The following is a 19,989-nucleotide window of genomic DNA, read 5'->3' on the forward strand; positions in this document are numbered from 1 at the left end:
CCTCCTGCACAGTCATGACAGCATGCCTGGCTAGCCTGCTTGAGGAGAGACATCGGTGGAGTAGAGCCAGCTGTTCCAACCTAGGCTGGCCCATTCCCAGACTCACAGTCAAGTCCTGCCCGAGATCTACAGAGTTGCTTAGCCAAGCTCCACCTGACCCCCACGTGTACAAGCTGTATGCACTTAACAGTTACGTGCCACATCAGCTCTTGTGGTTGTACATGGTGTCATAAAGGCGATTGATAACTGATACAGATAATTACTTTATCCTTCAGCTAAAACACAGAAAATATGTATCTTATCTGCTGATCTTTATATCTATGCCTGCATGCAAAAGAAAATATAGATGGAAAACAGTAATGAGTGATACATGCTATTATATTGACAGAGGTGACTCATCTCTCTATATTATTGTACAGAGGGAAAGAAAGCAAATTCTTAAGAGAGTGTAAAAAAAAAAGAAACAAGAAAACATACGGGTACTCAAAATGAATCCCTTCTCCCCTTCGCCCAACCTGTATACAACATTTCTCCCCATTGATCAGTTAAAGAAACATTGAACAAAACAGAAATTGGGTTGGCTGCCATCTGTTGCCAACCATCCCCCCAGAAAAACACAGTCCACGGCTGTCATAAATTCCCGAGGAAAGGGCTGGAATCGGATGAGGGTGTCATAGTGGATGATGTTGTGAGTAAAAACTGAGCTCTCAGATCAACTGTGTTCTGGTGTTTTATCACACATCAGCTTCCCAACGGTATACTTCTCCAACATATGTAGGGTCATATGCTAACTGTACTGAACTTTGCTAAAAGAGAAATGTAAAACCGACAGTGCATTATGTGAAGGGAATCACACTGAATATATGTAAGCAAATCCAGAAAAAGTGCTGCTACAAGTTTTAAAATCTTTTCTGGACGATCTAAGTGAATGATGTCAACAGATAACATATGCACACAGTGATATGCAAGCTTCTTGGTCTGACAAATACAGGCTTCATCAAAGCAGAGATTTGTGGCGTCTCAATGTCAGATTATCAGCATTGCCTCATCCTCCATTTTAAGGATTTTACAGATTCAGTTAGTGATTGGTACTTTTGTTACAGCAGAAATATCAAGTGAAGTCGAAGTTGTAGATAAACCAATCATGACAATGTCAGGGAATATTTTAGAACATTTTAGAAATAGGGTCATCTCATTCAAAAGGTAAATGACAGAATATATTACATAGTCTCCATCATAGGACTACTTAAAGTTTGGTTCAGGGACCTGTGCCCGGCTACAAATTATTTATTCCCTGTCTGCAATGAAACAAGTACAGAAATTGAGCAAAAGCATTTTTAAATTTCTGTAGCAATTTAAGAGTATTTGTTGAATGTAAAATTAAAAATGCTGCCCTTTTATTTGTATTTTTAAAAATAATTTTTTAGTAATTTAAAGTTCTTATATTTTATGGAAATACCTCTCTGCAAAAGATTAAAAATTAAAAAGATAAATACTGCTGTCTACCACAGATGTCTAGGGAACACTTCTCTATTATAGACTGGGTTAAATGTGAGTGTAAATCTAATTAAAGGAGAACTAAAACGCATCTTAGTAATAATTAACACATTTTCATTTATCAGTGTAAGTTGGTCACAAAGCTAACTGCTTTACATGTATGATCTCATTTTATTCCTTTTAGCAAACTATGGCATTAAAGTTAAGCATCTGGGTAAGAGTTTGTGCAGAGCAGGTTTTGATCCTCAGCTGTCTGACTCTATGGCCTGGGCTCTAAATCACTAGTTATATCATTGGTCAACCCAGTGTAGTTCTAAAAGGGAATCTAAGAGAGGAATGTGACTTGATAACAACTAGGGCGACCACAAACCCAAGTTAAGAGAGTTCCAGAACAAATGTTCTCCTTCAATTGAATGACCCTCAGGAAAGGACTGGAAAAGATTATTAAGTAAATTTGGATAAAGTATTTAAAAATTATCAGCCTTGGGGTACTTGGGTGGCTCAGTCAGTTAAGCATCAGACTCTTGATTTCGGCTCAGGTCATGATCTCATGGTTTGTGGGATTGAGCCCCACTTGGGACTTTGCACTGAGTGTGAAGCCTGCTTGGGATTCTGTCTCTCTCTCTCTCTCTTTCTCCCTCTGCCCCTCCCAAGATTGTGAACACATGCACTCTCTTTCTCTCTCTCAAAAATACATAAATAAATAAATTTAAAAAAATTATCAGCCTTAGCACTTGTTTTATTCTTAATTTATTACTCGTCCTTAATGTCTCAGGAGTGTTGGGTTTGGAAAGGAACTTGTAACTGCTCTGGTCCTGTCAGGTGTCATATTTACCTGAGAGAGAATAAAGAAATGCAGGGAGTTAGCATTTAAGAAATAAGATGGCACAATTAAGGGCTTCCAAAATAACTGGAGGGGAAAAAAACAACAAAAGCCTGTGTTCCCAGAGTCTGGTGCCTCTGGCCTTGGTGAGGGTGTGAGTGGGGGAGGGTGTGAGTGGGGGAGGGGTACAGCAGAGACATTCCTGAATGGGACAAAGGCTGCTGCGGAAGATATTCATCTCTTTTACACCCAACAAGACAAAGGCATTACCACTGACGGTAGCAAACATTTTCAAATCATTGCACTAGAATTTTTGTTAGCCAAAACAAGCAAAATTTGCTTTGCAAAAAAAAAAAATAATAATAATAATAATAATTAATTTTTAAGTTAACATAGTTAGAATAGAGGTATTCAGTATCTCGTCATGCCCTAGCAAACCCAGTCCAGTTGCTTATTCTTTCTTTATTGTGTTCTTTCAAAAGGTACTTTTGAATGTACTTGCTAGCCCATTCTGTCTTGACTGAGTATAAAATGTCAAATACTTAGCTGTGACTGTTATTCTGCCGAATTCTATGAGTGAGTATGTCCTTGTTTTCTTCCACTTACCTCCTTGAACTGCATTTTAATACTATTTCTATGACTGTTCATGTTTCTTTCTTTAGGCTAATTTCAACACTCACCTGCAAGCTTTTTATTTTTCTTTTTTCCTTTTCTACTTTCCTTTCTTTAAACCCCATTTAAACTTTTTTTATTAATTTTTAAAAATGTTTATTTATTTTTGAGAGAGAGAGAGAGACAGAGTGCTAGCAGGGGAGGGTGAGAGACAGAGAGAGAGACACACACACAGAATCCAAAACAGGCTCCAGGCTCTGAGCTGTCAGCAGAGAGCCCCATGCGAGGCTTGAACTCATGAACCATGAGATCATGGCCAGAGCCGAAGTCGGATGCTTAACCCACTAAGCCACCCAGATGCCCCTAAACTCTAAATTAGACCTTTCCATTAAACTTCTATTTGGTATTAAGTGCATGTGTTGTCGATGTTTCCTAATAAGACATACCTAGTCAGAACCACTTACCTGTATAAATAAAAAGCAAACCAAAGCAAACAATCAAAAGTACCAGTTTATCCAACCTTTAAAATGCAAGCTTCCATAGAAAAATGAGTGAACTATAAGGAGGTTCTACAATACTTCTAAAATGCTGTATTTACTGAATAACATTAATTTATATTGAGCCCTAGGACTTTCAAAGATCATTCACACATATTTTGTTTGAACCAAACAAATGGAAAAGATGTTCTTATTTCTATCCATTTGACATTTTACATATATCATACTGCTACTTAGCAAATATTTGTTCGTAATAACAATGTTAAAAGTATGGAGTAATTTGAAGGGGCTTAATTTTTTCCCAGAGTATCCAATAAATCACCTTGCTGGACTAAGAAGTCAGGGTCTGATAAGAATCACCAACAGTGAATGTATGAAATACAGAGGAAGCCCACATCACGCTAAGATGAAAACCTGAGGATTATCTTCTCTTGATTTTGCTTTATTAGCTAGTAAGACATTGGGCATGATTTCCCAGATTCTGAAACAACTTGTTTGATGATTCCAAAGGTTAACACACAAGGACAAACAGAGTCCAGACAAGTATGAAAAGATACAATACCTTCCAGGGAAGCAGAACAACCAAGGAGAGAAAAATGTCAACCTATGGCTAACTCTTAACTAGGTGAAGCCAAGGCCACTGAAGCTGGCCTCCTATGGATTCGATTCTGTCTAAATTTGCACTGAATTATTTTCATATAATATCATGAAATTTTATAGGCATTAATGAGTTGCATTATCTTACTTTCCAGGTTGTTGGTTGAGAATATGACACTATGAAATGGAAAGAATTATATATGGAAGAAAGAAAGAAAGAAAGAAAGAAAGAAAGAAAGAAAGAAAGAAGCCTACCATGACAAATACTAAGTTTCCTGTTTCAGATATGATATAATACATTTGAAAATCTGAGTACTTTGACCATATGGAAACAAATTTGCAAAATTCTATACTTAATGATATGTAAAAGTCATGCATTCATTGATCCATAAAAAAAATCAGTGAGTTTCTAGTACCTGCCAATCACCTTTCTAGCTCTTGAGACATTACAATGAGCAAAAACTGATACAGGCTGTCCTCTTTTGGAGTATACAGTCTAGTGGACAACAGATATTTACACTAATGATTATATCATCATAAAATAAGTTCTTACAAGAAAAGGAATGATTTGTCTGAGAACATACAACAAACAAATCTGATCTAGCCTGGGTTGGTAAGGAAAAACATTAAACTCTGAGCTGAAATCTGAAACATCATCAGGAGTTAACTAGGCTTAGAGCGAGGTGAAGAATATTCTTGGGAAGGGCAATATCATGTGCACAGCCCTGGGGCAGGAGCAGAGATAGATCATTTGAGGGATAAAATGAAAACAGTGAAGGAGGCAGCATGGAAAGTTATGATGTGGAGGCTAGACATGAGCCGAAGCAGGTGGTCATGTTCAAGGTTTTAGTCTTTCCCCCAAACAAGGGGAAGATTTTCCCCCAAACGAGTTTAATGCAAGAGCATGCCACAGTCGGTTAGGCATTTGAAAAGACCACTCTGGCTAAAGTGTGAAGACTGGGAAAGAAGTGAGTCGCTTTGGATACAAGAATGCTGATTTGTCTACTGCAGTGCCAGAACAGACTATTGGCAGTGGCTGGACAGAAAAGGTCAGGCTTGAGAAGTTTTTAGGAGGTCAAATAGCCCGTACTCTGTGATCCTACGTGGTAATGAAGGGTGAGGGAGTGTCAAACACAATGTGCATGCTTCTTGCTTGTGGAAATGGCTGACATTTGGCGTGTGTTCCTTGCTGTTTCCAAAAGGTCAGACATCCCAGTTTTGTATTCTTGAGCAAAATTAAGTTTACGTGTGTAACAGAAGTTTACATAGTACTTTCTGTCCTTTTATAGACTATTAATTCTAATATCTATAAAAAAAAATTCTAATATCTATAGAGTACATTTCCACAATGTTGTGTTTTTTCATTTTTTTCTTCAGTTGTGTGTGTGTGTGTGTGTGTGTGTATGTTTTCAATTCCCAATTACTTGATAAAACTGAATGCATTCCTAAAACAAAGACAAATCGCAGTTGAGGAACTATTAATAGTTGCAGAGCAAATGGAATTGGAAGAGAAAGGACTGGAATTTAGTGGGGGGTGGTTCCTTTAATTTCTTATAGTTGTACTCCTTTTAAAAGAAGTCTCAGTCAACAAGCAAAATGACTCCCAAATCACCACTAAAACATAAAAGCATGACGGCCATTATAGACTTCTGGGTTGAGGGCAGAAACATTTGTGAAAGGTTTGCCTCATAAGTTTACTATGGCAGGAAACTATTCTATTCCCAGTCTGTGAATTAGTTAAATACATAAGAATGACCCCAAAACTGCCAAAGGAAGTTACATTTGTGACTTTTTCAGAATACTACAAAACACAATTATTCTTACTAATGTCAGGGCAAGAGGTTAGCAGTAGGCTCCAAGATACTTGTTTCTTTAATAGTTGTTATTTATCATTACTCATGAACTCACCTAACTCTTTTAAAAATGATTTTCATTTTTATGTGGTAATACAGTAAAACAACAACACAAATTCCATCAGTACATCCCTCTGCCTTCATTAATCTATACTAATCTATACACTTGAGCCTACACTTGCCACGTTTATCTTTCCAGATTGAACTGCGTAAGCTTTTAGGTCTCGTTTCATAGATCAGTTCTTCCATTCACTCTTTCAGTCCAATTTGCTGTCACAACTAAAAAGGCCGAGCAAACAGTAGGCCCTCTGAGGAGGCAAATTGAAAATAAATTAACAAGTATCACCACACCTTGTTACAAAGCTCTCATGAGCCTGCCCCTGAGGGACAGTGTGCTCTCAGAGTCACTACACTTTTAAGGACAATATAAACATGCAAAGAAAGAGAACTCAATCAGTTGAGAGGTCAAGAAGTGGTTCGAAACAGATCAATAAATTTGAATGAGATGCATTGAAGTCATCAGGAGAGAAAAGTACAGATGACAGTCCAGTGATCATTGTGTATCTCCCCGTCCCCAAGCACAGTGCAGGGGTTAAGTTTGAATATTTGGAAACTAAATAGATCTTTGTACTTACTCTGGCCTCTTAATTAAGAATGATCTTGGAGAAGTCACTGAACCTGCAAAACAAAATACCTCTCTAGAGGCCAATGTTTCAGTGCAGGTGGCTGGAGACTCCGAGGCGAACCACATATGTGCGCCTCCCCTGCCTCATGGTAGCCATGTGTCAAAGAAGCTTGGCTTCTTGTTGCCAAGCATTCTAACAGAGTTCTGTCCAGAGGGTATCCTTTCTTGGTGCCCTCTAATTATTAGCTTTTTTAATGCTTTCGAGCCACATAGTTAGAGTACACCTTTAATAAAGATTAAAATTAAGTTGCCTTAAAAAAAAATCTGACATTGCCCATGATTTCCACTTTATAAATGGAGAAACTGACAATCCCAAATGCCACTAGTAATGATAAAGAGGAAGATGATAGCTCTTGCACCTGGTGAAAAATCAGTAACTAGTTCTCCTCATTGAACTATAAAGTAGACTTAAGATATGCAGTGGGATGCACTTGCCCAGACAAATGGACGTGAAGGTAAAGTATGTAGACAGGAGGATGGATATGCCACATCAGCACTGTTGGAAGAAAACCTGGAAAAATGAATGTCTAAGTATATACATATAAACCTACACAAATACCACAGAAACATCACTACTTACAGAAATCATAAAAATGCCTGGAAGCAGAAGTGGTTGAAATTATTTCTGAGTTTTGTCCATAAGGAATGCAGAGGAGGGGTGCCTGGGTGGCTCAGTCGGTTAAGAGTCCGACTCTTGGTTTCCACTCAGGTCGTGATCTCACGGTGTGTGAGTTTGAGCCCCGCATCGGGCTCTGTGCTGACAGCGCAGAGCCTGCTTGGGATTCTCTCTCCCTCTCTCTCTGCCCCTCCCCCACTCACTCTCTCTGTCTCTCTCTCAAAAATAAATAAATAAAACTTAAAAAAAAATTTAAAAAAAGAATGCAGAGGAGACATTTCAGTACATATTTGGAAAAGCCGTCATTTCTGGGGCACCTGGGTGGCTCAGTCGGTTGAGCAGCCGACTTCGGCTCAGGTCTTGGTCTCGCGGTCCCTGAGTTGGAGCCCCGCGTCAGGCTCTGTGCTGACAGCTCGGAGCCTGGAACCTGCTTCTGTTTCTGTGTCTCCCTCTCTCTCTGCCCCTCCCCCATTCACGCTCTGTCTCTCTCTGCCTTTCAAAAATGAATAAATGTTAAAAAATTAAAAAAAAAAAGAAAAGCTGTCATTTCTACGTTTTCTCACAATGATGAATGAGGCAAAAACTAAACGAGATAATCACCCACACTATCCATCCACCCTGCTTACCCTCACATAGTCTCTTCCAGTAGCTTTCTGTATGCCTGCCAGCCCCTTAAACTTCACCTTAAAAAGGAAGAGTCCAAACAGTTGGCTGAAAATAAATAAATGAAGCCCTAAACTTTCAAGGAGTTCAGAAAAAGTTGGGGCAATCTCATCTTCAAGTGGGGAGAGAACTGAAGACCCTCTCTGATTGGTTGCTCTCCGTGTACACAGGAAAGGTCAGATCTTAGCAGGGGACAACAGACAGGGGTGTGTGTTAGTCATACAGTTCAGCCACAGTTCACCATTGGAAGGAATGTTTGAGGCGACCATCATGAAGTGATTCAATGACATGTTCCTTTTCCAATTCTAATTTGCAAAGGAGAGTTTAACTCCCTATCATCCGTAAGCTGGCGCAGTTGCAAGACTGCACACTTATGCATCACCCCACAAAGCTGTCAGGAGTGTTTTCTATTGTTTGAAAATGGAAGCTGTTTAATTAATGGAAAAATACCTGATCTTAGACATAGCAGTAAATGTTCACAGGTTAAAAAATGCATTAACTGGAGAGAATTGTAAAAGTTATTGGAATAGTTCACACCCATTCCGTATGAAAACACACGCAATTGTACATGGATACTATTTTAGTATGAAAGGACAGCAGGCTTATTTTTCTGGAATAAAGGTTTCAATTCAGGCTGTGATCTGTTCCCTGAAGAATATAATAATGATAAAACCGCCCATCCTTCAAAGAAAGACTACCGTCTTTCCAAAGGCAATCTCTCCTTGTAAACTTAGATGAAAGTTAAGAATTAATTGAGACTAACTCATGCCACAGAAAAACTTTCTTCGTATTTTAGTAGTTATGCATTTCATATGACAGTGTTTTTCTGGTTTATGGAGGTGGATAAAAATGAAAACCATTTGTATCTAAAAGTCCTGGCTAATTACTGTGGTCTTCTTTTACATGAGGTTAATTGATTTTCTTCTTGGTAAAACAGCTATCCAGTGTTCTAGAAACATTCTTTACAATAATCTGAAAAAAGAGGAAAAGAGTACAACCGACGTGTTTTAATTCAGTTGGCACTATCCCATGCCAAGCTTTTTTTTCCTGTTAAAATTATTAAAAATCAAGGTAGAAAAAAATCACGTTAGTAAACCAAGCATCCAAAATACATAAATATCATTTGAATTCACAGTGTTGAAAGTTTTGAGTTAATTTTACATGCTACAAAGAGATATTTATTAAGATGGTTTTTAAAATCACATTGAACTCTGGTGTCTAATTGAGAGATTTTTTAGCAGAGTTACTAGTATAACATTTGCAAATATATTACTTCCTAAATCTAAACTGTGGAAGGGAACCTAAATCTGGTGTTCAATATTAACCTCTTAGGGTTGGATCTGAACTGCACTCCTTGATCATGGCCTGAACATTCTGATTGTGCCTTTCCTTGTTCTTTGGTATCTAGAGAAAATACTGGTCTCATTTTTAAATTGCTACATGGAACTTAACAAAATCCTCCGGCCTCTTTTGTTCTATTTTGTTTCTAAAAAACAAAGACATGGTTGTCTTTTCTCATATGTTCATTTATGTTTTTGTTTTTGTTTTTTTCTGAGGGTGGGGAAGAGAGGGTATTTGAGAAGCAGAATTAAAACAGATAAGAATTTTAAAATTGAGGCATGCATTTATGAGTAAAGAATTTGCCCTGCGATCCAAACCGAATGTAAGCAATGGCTCAGTTCTAAATGTTCCCAGCAAACTACTGGGTTGTTTAGAAATGGGCAGCTATTCAGGTCTGAGTCAGCCTGAAGTGGTGCCTTGGGCCTCTCTCTCACTTTGAATAAACAGCAGCACAAATCTAATGCTGAAGAAGCTGCTGCGGACACCCTGCGTTTATCTGCGCCCTGCCTTAGATAAAGGTCACCCTCTAGTGGGGTTGACACGTATTTCAATCTCAATCCTCACTCTTGGAAATGTCACTTGCCATGAATTTGAGTCACAAAATGAGGCATTTTGAAAATCGAATGCAAGTTCAGAATCAGGGATTTTTATCTGGGTGAAATAGATAAAGAGGTAGAGATTATGGTATTTAGCCCTGAGAAACCCTGGGATTAAGAAATTGAAAGACCCACTAAGCCTTGTCAATGCCATGTTGAAGTCATCTGTGAAGAAGTCTTGAAATGGCTTTAAATGACAGTAGAAAAATGGACAGGCTGGTCCTCATTTTAAAAATGGGAAATAAAAAAACCTCATTTTTCTTGTCAAGTGCTACAGCTTTACAACATCCGGATCCCTTCATAACCTTTACATGTGACTTCTAACGTGACTGCTTATATAGGCCACCTATGGATTCACTGGAAATCAAGCGATTAGAACCTTGGAGCAACATCAAAAAATTAAATATAGACTCTTGGATACTTTTCCTGTGTATCAAATCCTTTCTTTAGGCAAAGTGATTTTTTGCACATTAGCTTAGTTTTACAACAATAGAAAATAATGTAGGATATTATTATTAAAGGATAACAATGACATATAAATTATTATTTTTATAGCATGGATAAGGAAGCTTAGAGGAGCCACTCTCAAACTTTGGTGTGCGTCAGAATCACTTAGAAAGCTAGCCGAAACAGAAGTCTGGGGAGAATTTACATCACATCAGGGGATGCTGCTGATGCTTGCCTGGGGACCATACTTTGCAAATCTAAAGTCGTGACAGCTAAATAACATAATAAACTCTTAAGAGCCAAGTTGGCATGCACGTGTGACTTTTGGCATAGAAATTTCTTCTGCACAGATGTATGATGAGTGCATAGTGAGAACTTAATATACTTTATATTTTAAGTTTTTCTGCCCTTGCAAAGCAGAAAGACATAGTTGCTATAAGGAGATAGTAATTACAAAGACAGTAACTAATCACAGGGACTTGGTACCCAGGAATCCAAAGCTAAAACTTTCCCCCATTTCTGGAACTAGTTACAGAACTTTCTAGTTCTCTATGTGATTGACAACAAGTCAGAGGAGTTAGTGAAAGGATGTAACACCTTACCAACACATAGATATTGGGCCCTGAGTAAATCAATGGTTCTCAAAATTCAGTATTTAGACCCCACAGATTTTTATTCTACAGTTCTAGGTTGGGATAAGGTATTTGCTTTAATAAGTATGCAGATGATTCTTATGCAGGCAGTATCTTCTAACACGCTTTGAGAAACTCTAGCTTATAGGCTTAACAGGTGTCTGGTTGCTTCTGAATGAGAAAAACAATAACAGTGACAATAGTCACGAAAGCACCGTTCCTGTCAGGGCTGCGCTTCTGAGCCAGCCTTGGTTCAGGCTGCCCGGGCACGCCCTTCCCATGCCCCGTGACTACTTTCCATGTCTAGTGCAAAACAGAGGTATTTGCAGAAGTCTACAGAGCTTCACTGTGTCCTTGTTGTTGTAACTACTCCAAATTTGGAGAGAATCTCAAGATAGGCAAGGGGAAGGGACTCACCTTCTCACCACTCCACCCACCTCCCTGTCCCCTTCTCCCTGCCCTCGCCACTAAGTCATCGCATATGAGCTATGGTAGCCAGTTGGATACTCTCACATAGAAGTCTGAATACAGAGGGAATGAAGCACAGGCCCAGTGTACTGGGAGGCAGGGTGGAGTAGAGACCGCGGTGGTGAGTCAGAGAGTGATCACGGTGGCTAAGGACCATCATGGCATCAGTGCACAGTCAATGGTCAGTGAAAATGGCATCAATGGCACATTCTCATATGCAGACTGCTCCTGGTTGGACTCAGGGCTTGGTTATCTCAAGGTGTTCGACACCCTGCCAAACCTCTGATCCCTAGGCTGTGAGGCAGGTGTTCTTCATTTAGTGAACAATTTGTCTGACTTATTTTAATTTTACAAGAGACCTTTCTACGTGCGTTACTTTCAGGGAAATAATTTAATCTTTTACTCGGCTGTAAACTTGAGAGGAAGGACTCGATGATGTCTAAGACACTTCCCAATCCTCAAGATCCCATCCTATTTGGTCTTAGAATAAATTCCCTTGGGTGGGAGCTATCACCGTGGAGGAGAGAGGATCAGATTTATTATCTGGCTCTTTTCTGTAGAAGCAGAAATGGAATTTAGATAAGTGGAAGGATCAGCCTAGAACACTCAGAGGCTGCTTCCACCTCTTCTTTTGGGCTAAACTTAGTGGCTGCTAAATAACCTAATAAAATCCTAATGGGGAAAAGGATTTCCCAACTGCCAGGGAAATCTCATGTCTCTTCATCTAATACCAAAATAGGGGTGATGTGAATGGTTCTTTTTGCACAGACTATGGCACCAGCAGCTCAGGGGAAAATCTACTTCTTTAGTCAAGGTAGGGTGACAAAGTGTCCTTGGATGAAACTTTTTGACAGAGATAAATCTGAGTGAAATATGAACCAGTACCTAGAATGAAAGGCAAGACTATGCCAATTAAATTCTTTGGAACCATTTCAGTCCCTGGAGTCTGGAAAATAAAATACATCTCTTTGGGGCTTATTCTATGTTCACTGCTCGTCTCTCTTCTACCTTTTCTTAAAAAGGCTTTTGTCTAAGACTTCGGATTGTCTGGTGACTTAATATTCTCTCTATCAACACCTGTTGTCAAATGTTGCCTATTCACATGATAATTTTCATAAACAGTATCACAGGAAGATTTAAAGTGCTAAGAAAATCTATGAGAAGTAAGCATAAAGTGTATCTTTAAAATGGCTTTCCAATGCTTTGGGTGCTCAAAGCACTGTTCCTGCTGTTCCCTTGATCAAAAGCCATCAGTGGCTCCCGCACCTTCAAGCACAAACTCTAAATTTCTTTTGACATACAATACACAGAAACTGCCTTAACCAACCATCTCATCCATCCGTGTAGTCATTAAAATGCTAACAGGTACTTATGGAGCATCTATTGTATGCTAATTGCCTGCTAAGATTATTTTTCTTTGATTTCTTCTACCTCACCCCTGCCAGGACATGGCACTTTCTCATTACCATGTTTCCTTCCACCAAAAAGTTCTTACCTTCAACAACCACAATGTTTCAAGCCTCACATCATGCCACCTGCTCCACAAATCCCTCTATAATGTCCCAACTATATTGAAAAATTCTCTGAGTTTTCCTGATAATGGTCTTATAATTGTATTATAATAATAATGGCCATGTTCTGAGTTCTGTCATATTTATTACTACATATGTTTTATCTCTAAATCTGAATTACACACTCTTGGTTTACAAAAAGAATATCTAGTACCTGTAAATGGTAGTTTGCAAAATCAATTTCACTGCTGGGTATCTTGAAAAATCATTTTATTGAGGCTAAGGTAGGAATTACATAAATTGTAGCCCTATAACCAATTTTATAATATTTCTCTATCTTAATTTCCTTGATGAGTACAATAAAGCCTTATCTTCTGATTTTTCATCTTCTATTAAAATGAAGGGATGGAGCCTCTGGGTGACTAAGTCAGTTAAGCATCCAACTCTTGGTTTCAGCTCAGGTCATGATCTCATGGTTCATGGTTTTGAGCCCCACATTGGACTCTGCACTGACAGCATGGAGCTCGCTTGGGATTCTCTCTCTCCCTCTCTCTGCCCCTCCCCTGCTCACTCTCTCTCTAAATAAATAAATAAATAAACATTAAAAAATAATAAAGAGGGTGTTGGAATTATAGACCCAATTCCAAAAAATTTATGTTAAAAAGTTATGACTGCCCTCTAGAAAATGACCAATCACACTCACTGTTCAAAAGGAAGTCTAAAAAAATCAGGGCCATAGAAAGCCAAGGCCCTACTACTTTAATTTTTTCTTAAAACAATGGCTTGAACAAACTCTAGGACTTCCCCGAAAAATTCTAATACTGTTAAATGGCAAGTGACAATATTATGTTAAATTTCATTTACTATTTTAATGACAAGATTTCTAGTTTCCTATTGTTAAATTTTGAAGGTCACCTGGGGAACAAAATGAATTCCAACAAATACTAGTGTTTAACTATTAATAGTTTTCTGTTTTATCAGAAAAACAACTCACACACCATCCCTGGTCTTTGTAGATCTGTGGAAATCAATAGTAACACTGGAAAATCAAGACAGTTCTACATTTCAAAATAAGAAAAAATGGATCCTTTAACTATATGCTAGTTATGTCATTGTATGGTCTGAGCAAAAAATCTAGAATTGATTATCGAAAGGTATGGTTTGTGAATAAATGAAAACTGTAAATATCCATAAAACCTAGAAATGTACAACAGAAGAAATTATTTCAGACGCTCCTAATTTCTTTCAAGAGGATTGCCAGACTGTGGCATATGAAGGCATCCATGAGGCATATGAAGTACAGCACATGAGACCTGTGACTAGGGAATTTACCTGCTGGAAGTGAACAATAGCTTGCATGATCTCATCTAAAGATCTTGAATCTGTATCAACGTGAGCAGGGCTGATAGTAGCCAGACATAAAGTTCCATCTTGTATCCAATCCACTTTAACACTTTTCCTAGTGAACATGAGATATTAAGCAAATTGAAGATATCATGAGGCTAAGAGTCTTGGTAAATATATTGAATGATAGAATCTAGATCTAAAAAGATTCTAAGAAGTTGGAGTGATAGGTTAGATATAATGAGATTCACAGAGAATAAAAATGAAGTCCTGGCCCTGGGTCCAAGTTCACTCTTCACAAGTCCCTGATGGGATACTCATAGAGAAGAGAATCTGAAACACATCAGAGGTGTGTAGCTGATGGTAGGCTCAATGACTCAACAGAGGGCTATACAACTGCCCAGCCTAGAATATACAACCTTAGTTAGGCTCTACTTGTAACAACTACTGTTAAAACTGCACTTCTCTGAGCACTCACTAACTAGATGACCTACTTGGGAAGTAGATTGGCAGTTGTAATGTTTGCTGAGCCTGCCTATCTGAGAAATTTCTTCTAAATAACACCTAAAGTTGTTTTTAACTCAACTCATGACTTCATAAGGATATGACACAGGTCAATGACAAGAATGAAACATGTATTTGTAATTAAGACTCTTTGTGTCCTAATGGATAATTTAATCTCCATGTATCTTACCTGCCTTTCAGCCTATGTGAAAAGGATAACTCCATTCATTCTTCACAAATCAATCCAGTCTACATCTATCCTTAAACCTTCAGGTCTTGGTTCCTCACTCTGAGATGTTAGATGATGCGAAAATAACACAGGTATTAGAGAGAAGATAACATTCTCAGTTTATATAGTTCCATACACCTTCAACAGCAAGGGCCAGCAAATAAAACTTACATAAGAAAGTATTTTCTGTCAGCTGTCTGAGATGTAACATAGAAGTTCATGATCAGAAGGGAGAAAACCATGTGTCATTAATGTGGTAGGAAAGAGAGGTCAAGCATTTGATGAATGGTCATTGTAGGTGGTATATGGACTGGATGTTCATGCCTCCTCCAGCTAATATGTTGAAGTCCTAATTTCCAGTGTGATGTGACTTGGAGATGAAGCCTTTGGAAGGTAATGAGGTTTAGGTGAGCACATCCCCTCAGGATGGGATTGGTGTCCTTCAAAGAGGAGGAAGAGACCTGAGAACATGCTCCATGCACTCATACTGAGGAAAGGTCATGGGAGAACACCATGAAAAGGGAGCCATCTGCCAGCCAGGAAGAGAGGTCTCACCAGAAACTGACCATGCTGGCACCCTGGTTTTGGAATTCCAGCCCCAAGAACTCTGAGAAATAAATATCTGTAGTTTAAACCACATAGTCTATGATGTTTTATTATAGTAGCCTGAGCTAAGATGGGTGGCTCTCTTCTGATTATTCTATCATTTTAATACTTCTCTATGGGCCTTTGTATTTGCTATTTCCTTTATATATAGCATTACTCTGAATGCTCTTCCACTCATACCCACAAGGCCCACCCTACTCCATGTTCTTCATGTCTCTGCTCAAATATCTCCTGCTTAGTCTTTCAGAATCACCCTTTATAAAATATACCCCTCCTCTCATCCCTCACATGCCCTATCTTGTTTACATTGCTTTCTTTTTCTCTTGTCAATCCTCACTGTGTGTGTTTCTTTCAACTTGTTTGTTGTTTGCCTCTTTTCACTAGAATTTCAACTTTAGGATAGCAGTGATTTTATTTATTCACTGGTATCCTAAGCATCTACAATGGTCTTTAACTAGTATTTGAAGAGCATTTGTTGAATAAATTAAAAGGCATTACAAAAAATTCAAAGTCAGCACATTTGGTACTTTGTAGAATTAATTATTGTCTTGAAAGAGAAAAAATTGCATTATTTCACTCAACCCTCTATTGAGAATTTATGCCTTACAATTCTAATATAGTAATCTTACCTCTCAGACCAAAATATAAATTAGGTACATTCCTTTTCTAGTATTATTTATTCACAAAGACTTCTAAAGCCGGAGGCCTTAAATCAGTGACATTTGTTATATAAAAACAACAAAATAATGCTGTATATTTGTGTGTTTAATTTGTACTAAAAATAAATTAAAATTTTTTTGTAATGTTTTATTTGTTTTTCAGAGAGGGAGACAGAATATGAATGGGGGGAGGGGCAGACAGAGGGAGACACAGAATCTGAGGCAGGCTCCAGGCTCTGAGCTGTCAGCACAGAGCCCAAGGTGGGGCTCAAACTCACAAACCACAAGATCATGACCTGAGCCGAAGTCAGATGCCCAACTGACTGAGCCACTCAGGCACTATCCAAAATAACGTTTAACTGAAATAAATACATTTTGTGAATCTCCAAATAAATCACAGAACTTGTAGGGGGAAGGCATAAACCAAACTCTCCATTCTAGTTTATATAATGTTTAAAAATGACGGGGGAAAAAAACAACACAAGATAATGACATATACAGAAATTTTCTAGCTAGTTGAAAAAAGATAAAGATATATTCATACCACAATCTCTGTTGTACTTTGGCATATTTTAAAGACCCAAGTGACTACTGTCTGTCACTTGGCCAGCCAAGGAAAAGATCAAGGTTTGGAACCTACCTGACCATGGGTTCCTTCTATCAAGAGTCGTTCAGTGTTCTGAGTGCTACAGGAAAGCCAATGGCAGACACATGCTTATTTAGGTTTCTTGGTCAAGTACACAGCAATGAAGAGCCTTTCTATTCTAGTAGAATAGAATTCTATTTCTCTGCATTTCTCTGCAAATATTTAATTCACAACCCAATGGCTCGAAATCACAGTTAAAATCTCCCATCTCTGGGGAAATACCCCAACAGAAGAGTCACTGAGACAAACTGACGAAGAGTTAGCATTGGGGAGAAATCTACTAACTCTTGTCATTTTGACTCTGATTGCAGGTGACAATGAGCACAAAATGGTATGTATTCTTGATCTGTGTAGGAAGCAATATGACATACCGTATTGTACTGTAGATAAAGCATTCTAGGTTGTTCCATAGCTACGAGACTTGAATAAACTCAAGGAAGCTGAAACCCAAATGGTAGGGTCATTTTGTCTGATTCCTAATAGCACTCTTAAAAAGGTTTTGAAAAAGCTTAGAGATGTGTGTTTACCTTGACAGGGTCAAGTTACAGAGTACTGCATTAAATCTCACACAGTAATAACAATGTTTTGAAATAGCATGCCTTAAATAGGAAATTAGTGATATTTGCCTTCAGCTGGGTAAAATCTTCAATGAACTCTTCAAATCCCATTGTGTAAAGTCTAGACTTTCTGAGTGAGTTTGAAATTGCGAACAATAAATTCACTAATTTGTTATAACAAAATAGCTTTTGGTAGAAGCATTATACTCAAGTAAAGTATAAGGCAGGCATCATTGTGCTTTTCACTCCACACGTTTTAATCTATCCATTCAAAGACTAACAAGAAATACAACTTTAGGTAACACGTACAAATAGAACGCCAACTGAGTCAGCTGGTGTTCATCTGTGTGGTTACTGGTAACATGGCTGAAGACATTTTATTCATGTTTGTTTGTTTGTTTTGAGTGAGGGGGGAGAAAGGGAGGGTCGGGGAGGCACATACACACACACACACACACACACACACACACACACACACACACACAGGTTCAGAGAAAGAGAGAAAATCCCAAGCAGGCTCTAGGCTGTCAGCACAGAGCCCGACAAATCCCAATCCCGTGAACCGTGAGATCATAACCTGAGCTGTGTTCAAGAGTCAACTTGTGCTTGAACAACTGAGTTCAGTGCTTAACCAACTGAGCCACCCAGGTGCCTCTGAAGACATTCTGGAAATGGCAAGATCTAAACAACTTGACCCATAAGACACTGTTGTAAATGCTCTCCTAGTTAGATGGAGTTAATCATAGTGTAATCAACACAACTGAATGCTTTTTTTACACTTCAATACCTGTTGGGAGTCTGCAATGTGCCAGTTTCCATTGAACTGCACAGCATTAGCAATTGTCACATTTCATTTTCCCAAATCTGTATCACGTCAAATCCTACCTCCTGCCTTGTCATATTTTTCCTCTTTCCCTGAGGAATATTTTCATGCTAGTCAACGAGTTGTACTTTGGCAGGCTGCTGACACAGCCATGGGGAATATCTCTTAGAGCTGCACCAAACGCACAGCCTGAATCCAGCCTCTAGCCTTCTGTCCCTTCGTGAAAAGGTCAGAGGTTGTCTCTCAGGCTACCAACTGCCATTTCTCCTTCTCATCACAAGGAGAGTCAACATAGGACAATGGGGTCTGGTGGAAGTTTGTAAAATGCACAGAAGTGAGAACACTTGGCCTAGAGAGCTTGGTGGAGCTGGAATGTGAAAAAGCAATGATTGGGGACATGAAAGGCACAGCACAGGGAACTGTGATCATAGTTATAACACACTATTTTACCTGTGACAAAACAGAAGACCTGTAATGTTTCCCAGCCAGTCGTCCCCAGCTGTGGCAAAGCCAACAGAAAGTCAGGAAGAGATTTCGGTATCACTGATTGGAGTAAAAAAGATTGGTTGACTCAATTGGACCCGATGTACCACTATTAATATGTAATCTGCCCAACCTATTGGATTTTAAGGATCTACTTCTTTCCCTAAAATAGCATAATACTTCAGTTATAAGCTTTAGACTGGAATAGTGCAGGAGCTTGTGTGTAGAGACTTGAGATGTGAGATTTGGTCTTACATCAATGCATTCCTAATGCCTCTCCAGTTTCATTTAGGGTTGACATACCTACCCTCCTAAAGCAGTGATGGACCAAGGTAGGAGGGCTGGTAAGAGGTCTGTCTCATTGGAAAAAGTGTTTCTTCCCTGACATTGTTCAGAATGGTAATAAAAAGCAGAGAAAATTTTAGTTGGTTTTATTATTATTTCTTACATTTCTACAGACAAGGCTCTCTGCTGTTGCCAGAGCCCAGGGACTACTTCCACTGACCTGCTTCCTCCCTTTAGCGGGTCTCAAAGCTGTTCCAAGCTTCAGTGTTCCAATTTGCATGTGGCAATTTTAGTACCTGTCCCCACAACCTCCCAGAATCGTGAAGATGAATGTATAATGGCGAGAAAGTGTTTGTTAATTGTCAAGCAAATTGGAGCAGTTAAGCTCTTGATTATCTCGAGGTGTGGAGCAGAGTGAAAGAGAAGGAAAATGGTAGCTCACCAGTGAGGTCCCAACCCTATCTTTGCCCCTGGTTTAGAAGAGTCCCCCAAACCGTAAGTAACAATGCATGATATTGACAAGCCTGGGGGCCAGCTTCCTCATTCTCTGTGCTTATTCTAAAGCAGAGGATCTCAGCCTTGGCACCACTGACATTTTGGACCAGATAATTCTTTGCTGTGGGGCTTGTCTTCTGCACTGAAAGATGTTTAGCAGCATTCCTGGCCTCTACCCATGAGATGCCATCTGTATCTCTGTCCTGAGTTGTATTAATCAAAGGTGTCTCCAAGTATTGCCTAACGTCCCCCAGGGGCCGTGCCAGAAGCCTAGCCATCCAACCAGCCTGATGGCAGGGCCCAGGTGGTGGACGGATCGGGACTACAGGGCGGCCCACCGACAGTGAAGCTTCTTGTACTCCCGCTTTTATGTAATTTGGCCTTAATAAAAGTACCTGGGGAGTTGTCTGTTGGGGAATTGCCCTCGACAGGCCCCCTGGGAAAAGAACTATTGGGGAAAGAAAATAAGGTTCTGCAAGGAAATTGTGCGGCCCTACATTTAGCCCTTGCCACCCCCTAT

The 19,989-nt window shown here is 39.1% G+C and overlaps 1 protein-coding gene across 12 annotated transcripts in view; it reads right to left on the reverse strand.

Moving 5' to 3' along the window:
• Positions 1–19,989, reverse strand: part of FGF14 (fibroblast growth factor 14) — a 612,361-nt gene that overhangs the window by 15,077 nt on the left and 577,295 nt on the right. For 2 of the 12 annotated variants that reach the window (XM_042979795.1, XM_042979793.1), the window contains 3 exons: positions 18,657–18,749; positions 14,877–14,975; positions 14,171–14,297 (listed from right to left, as the gene is read on the reverse strand). The exons of 9 other annotated variants lie outside the window; for them this stretch is intronic. In XM_042979795.1, the coding sequence (XP_042835729.1) occupies positions 14,171–14,297; positions 14,877–14,911 (162 nt within the window). In that variant the 5' untranslated portion in view covers positions 14,912–14,975; positions 18,657–18,749. The remainder of the gene's footprint in view (positions 1–14,170; positions 14,298–14,876; positions 14,976–18,656; positions 18,750–19,989) is intronic. One more of the 12 variants, XM_042979803.1, reaches the window with a different exon arrangement.

Source organism: Panthera tigris, chromosome A1 (genome assembly GCF_018350195.1).
Source record: "Panthera tigris isolate Pti1 chromosome A1, P.tigris_Pti1_mat1.1, whole genome shotgun sequence".
NCBI lineage: Eukaryota > Metazoa > Chordata > Mammalia > Carnivora > Felidae > Panthera > Panthera tigris.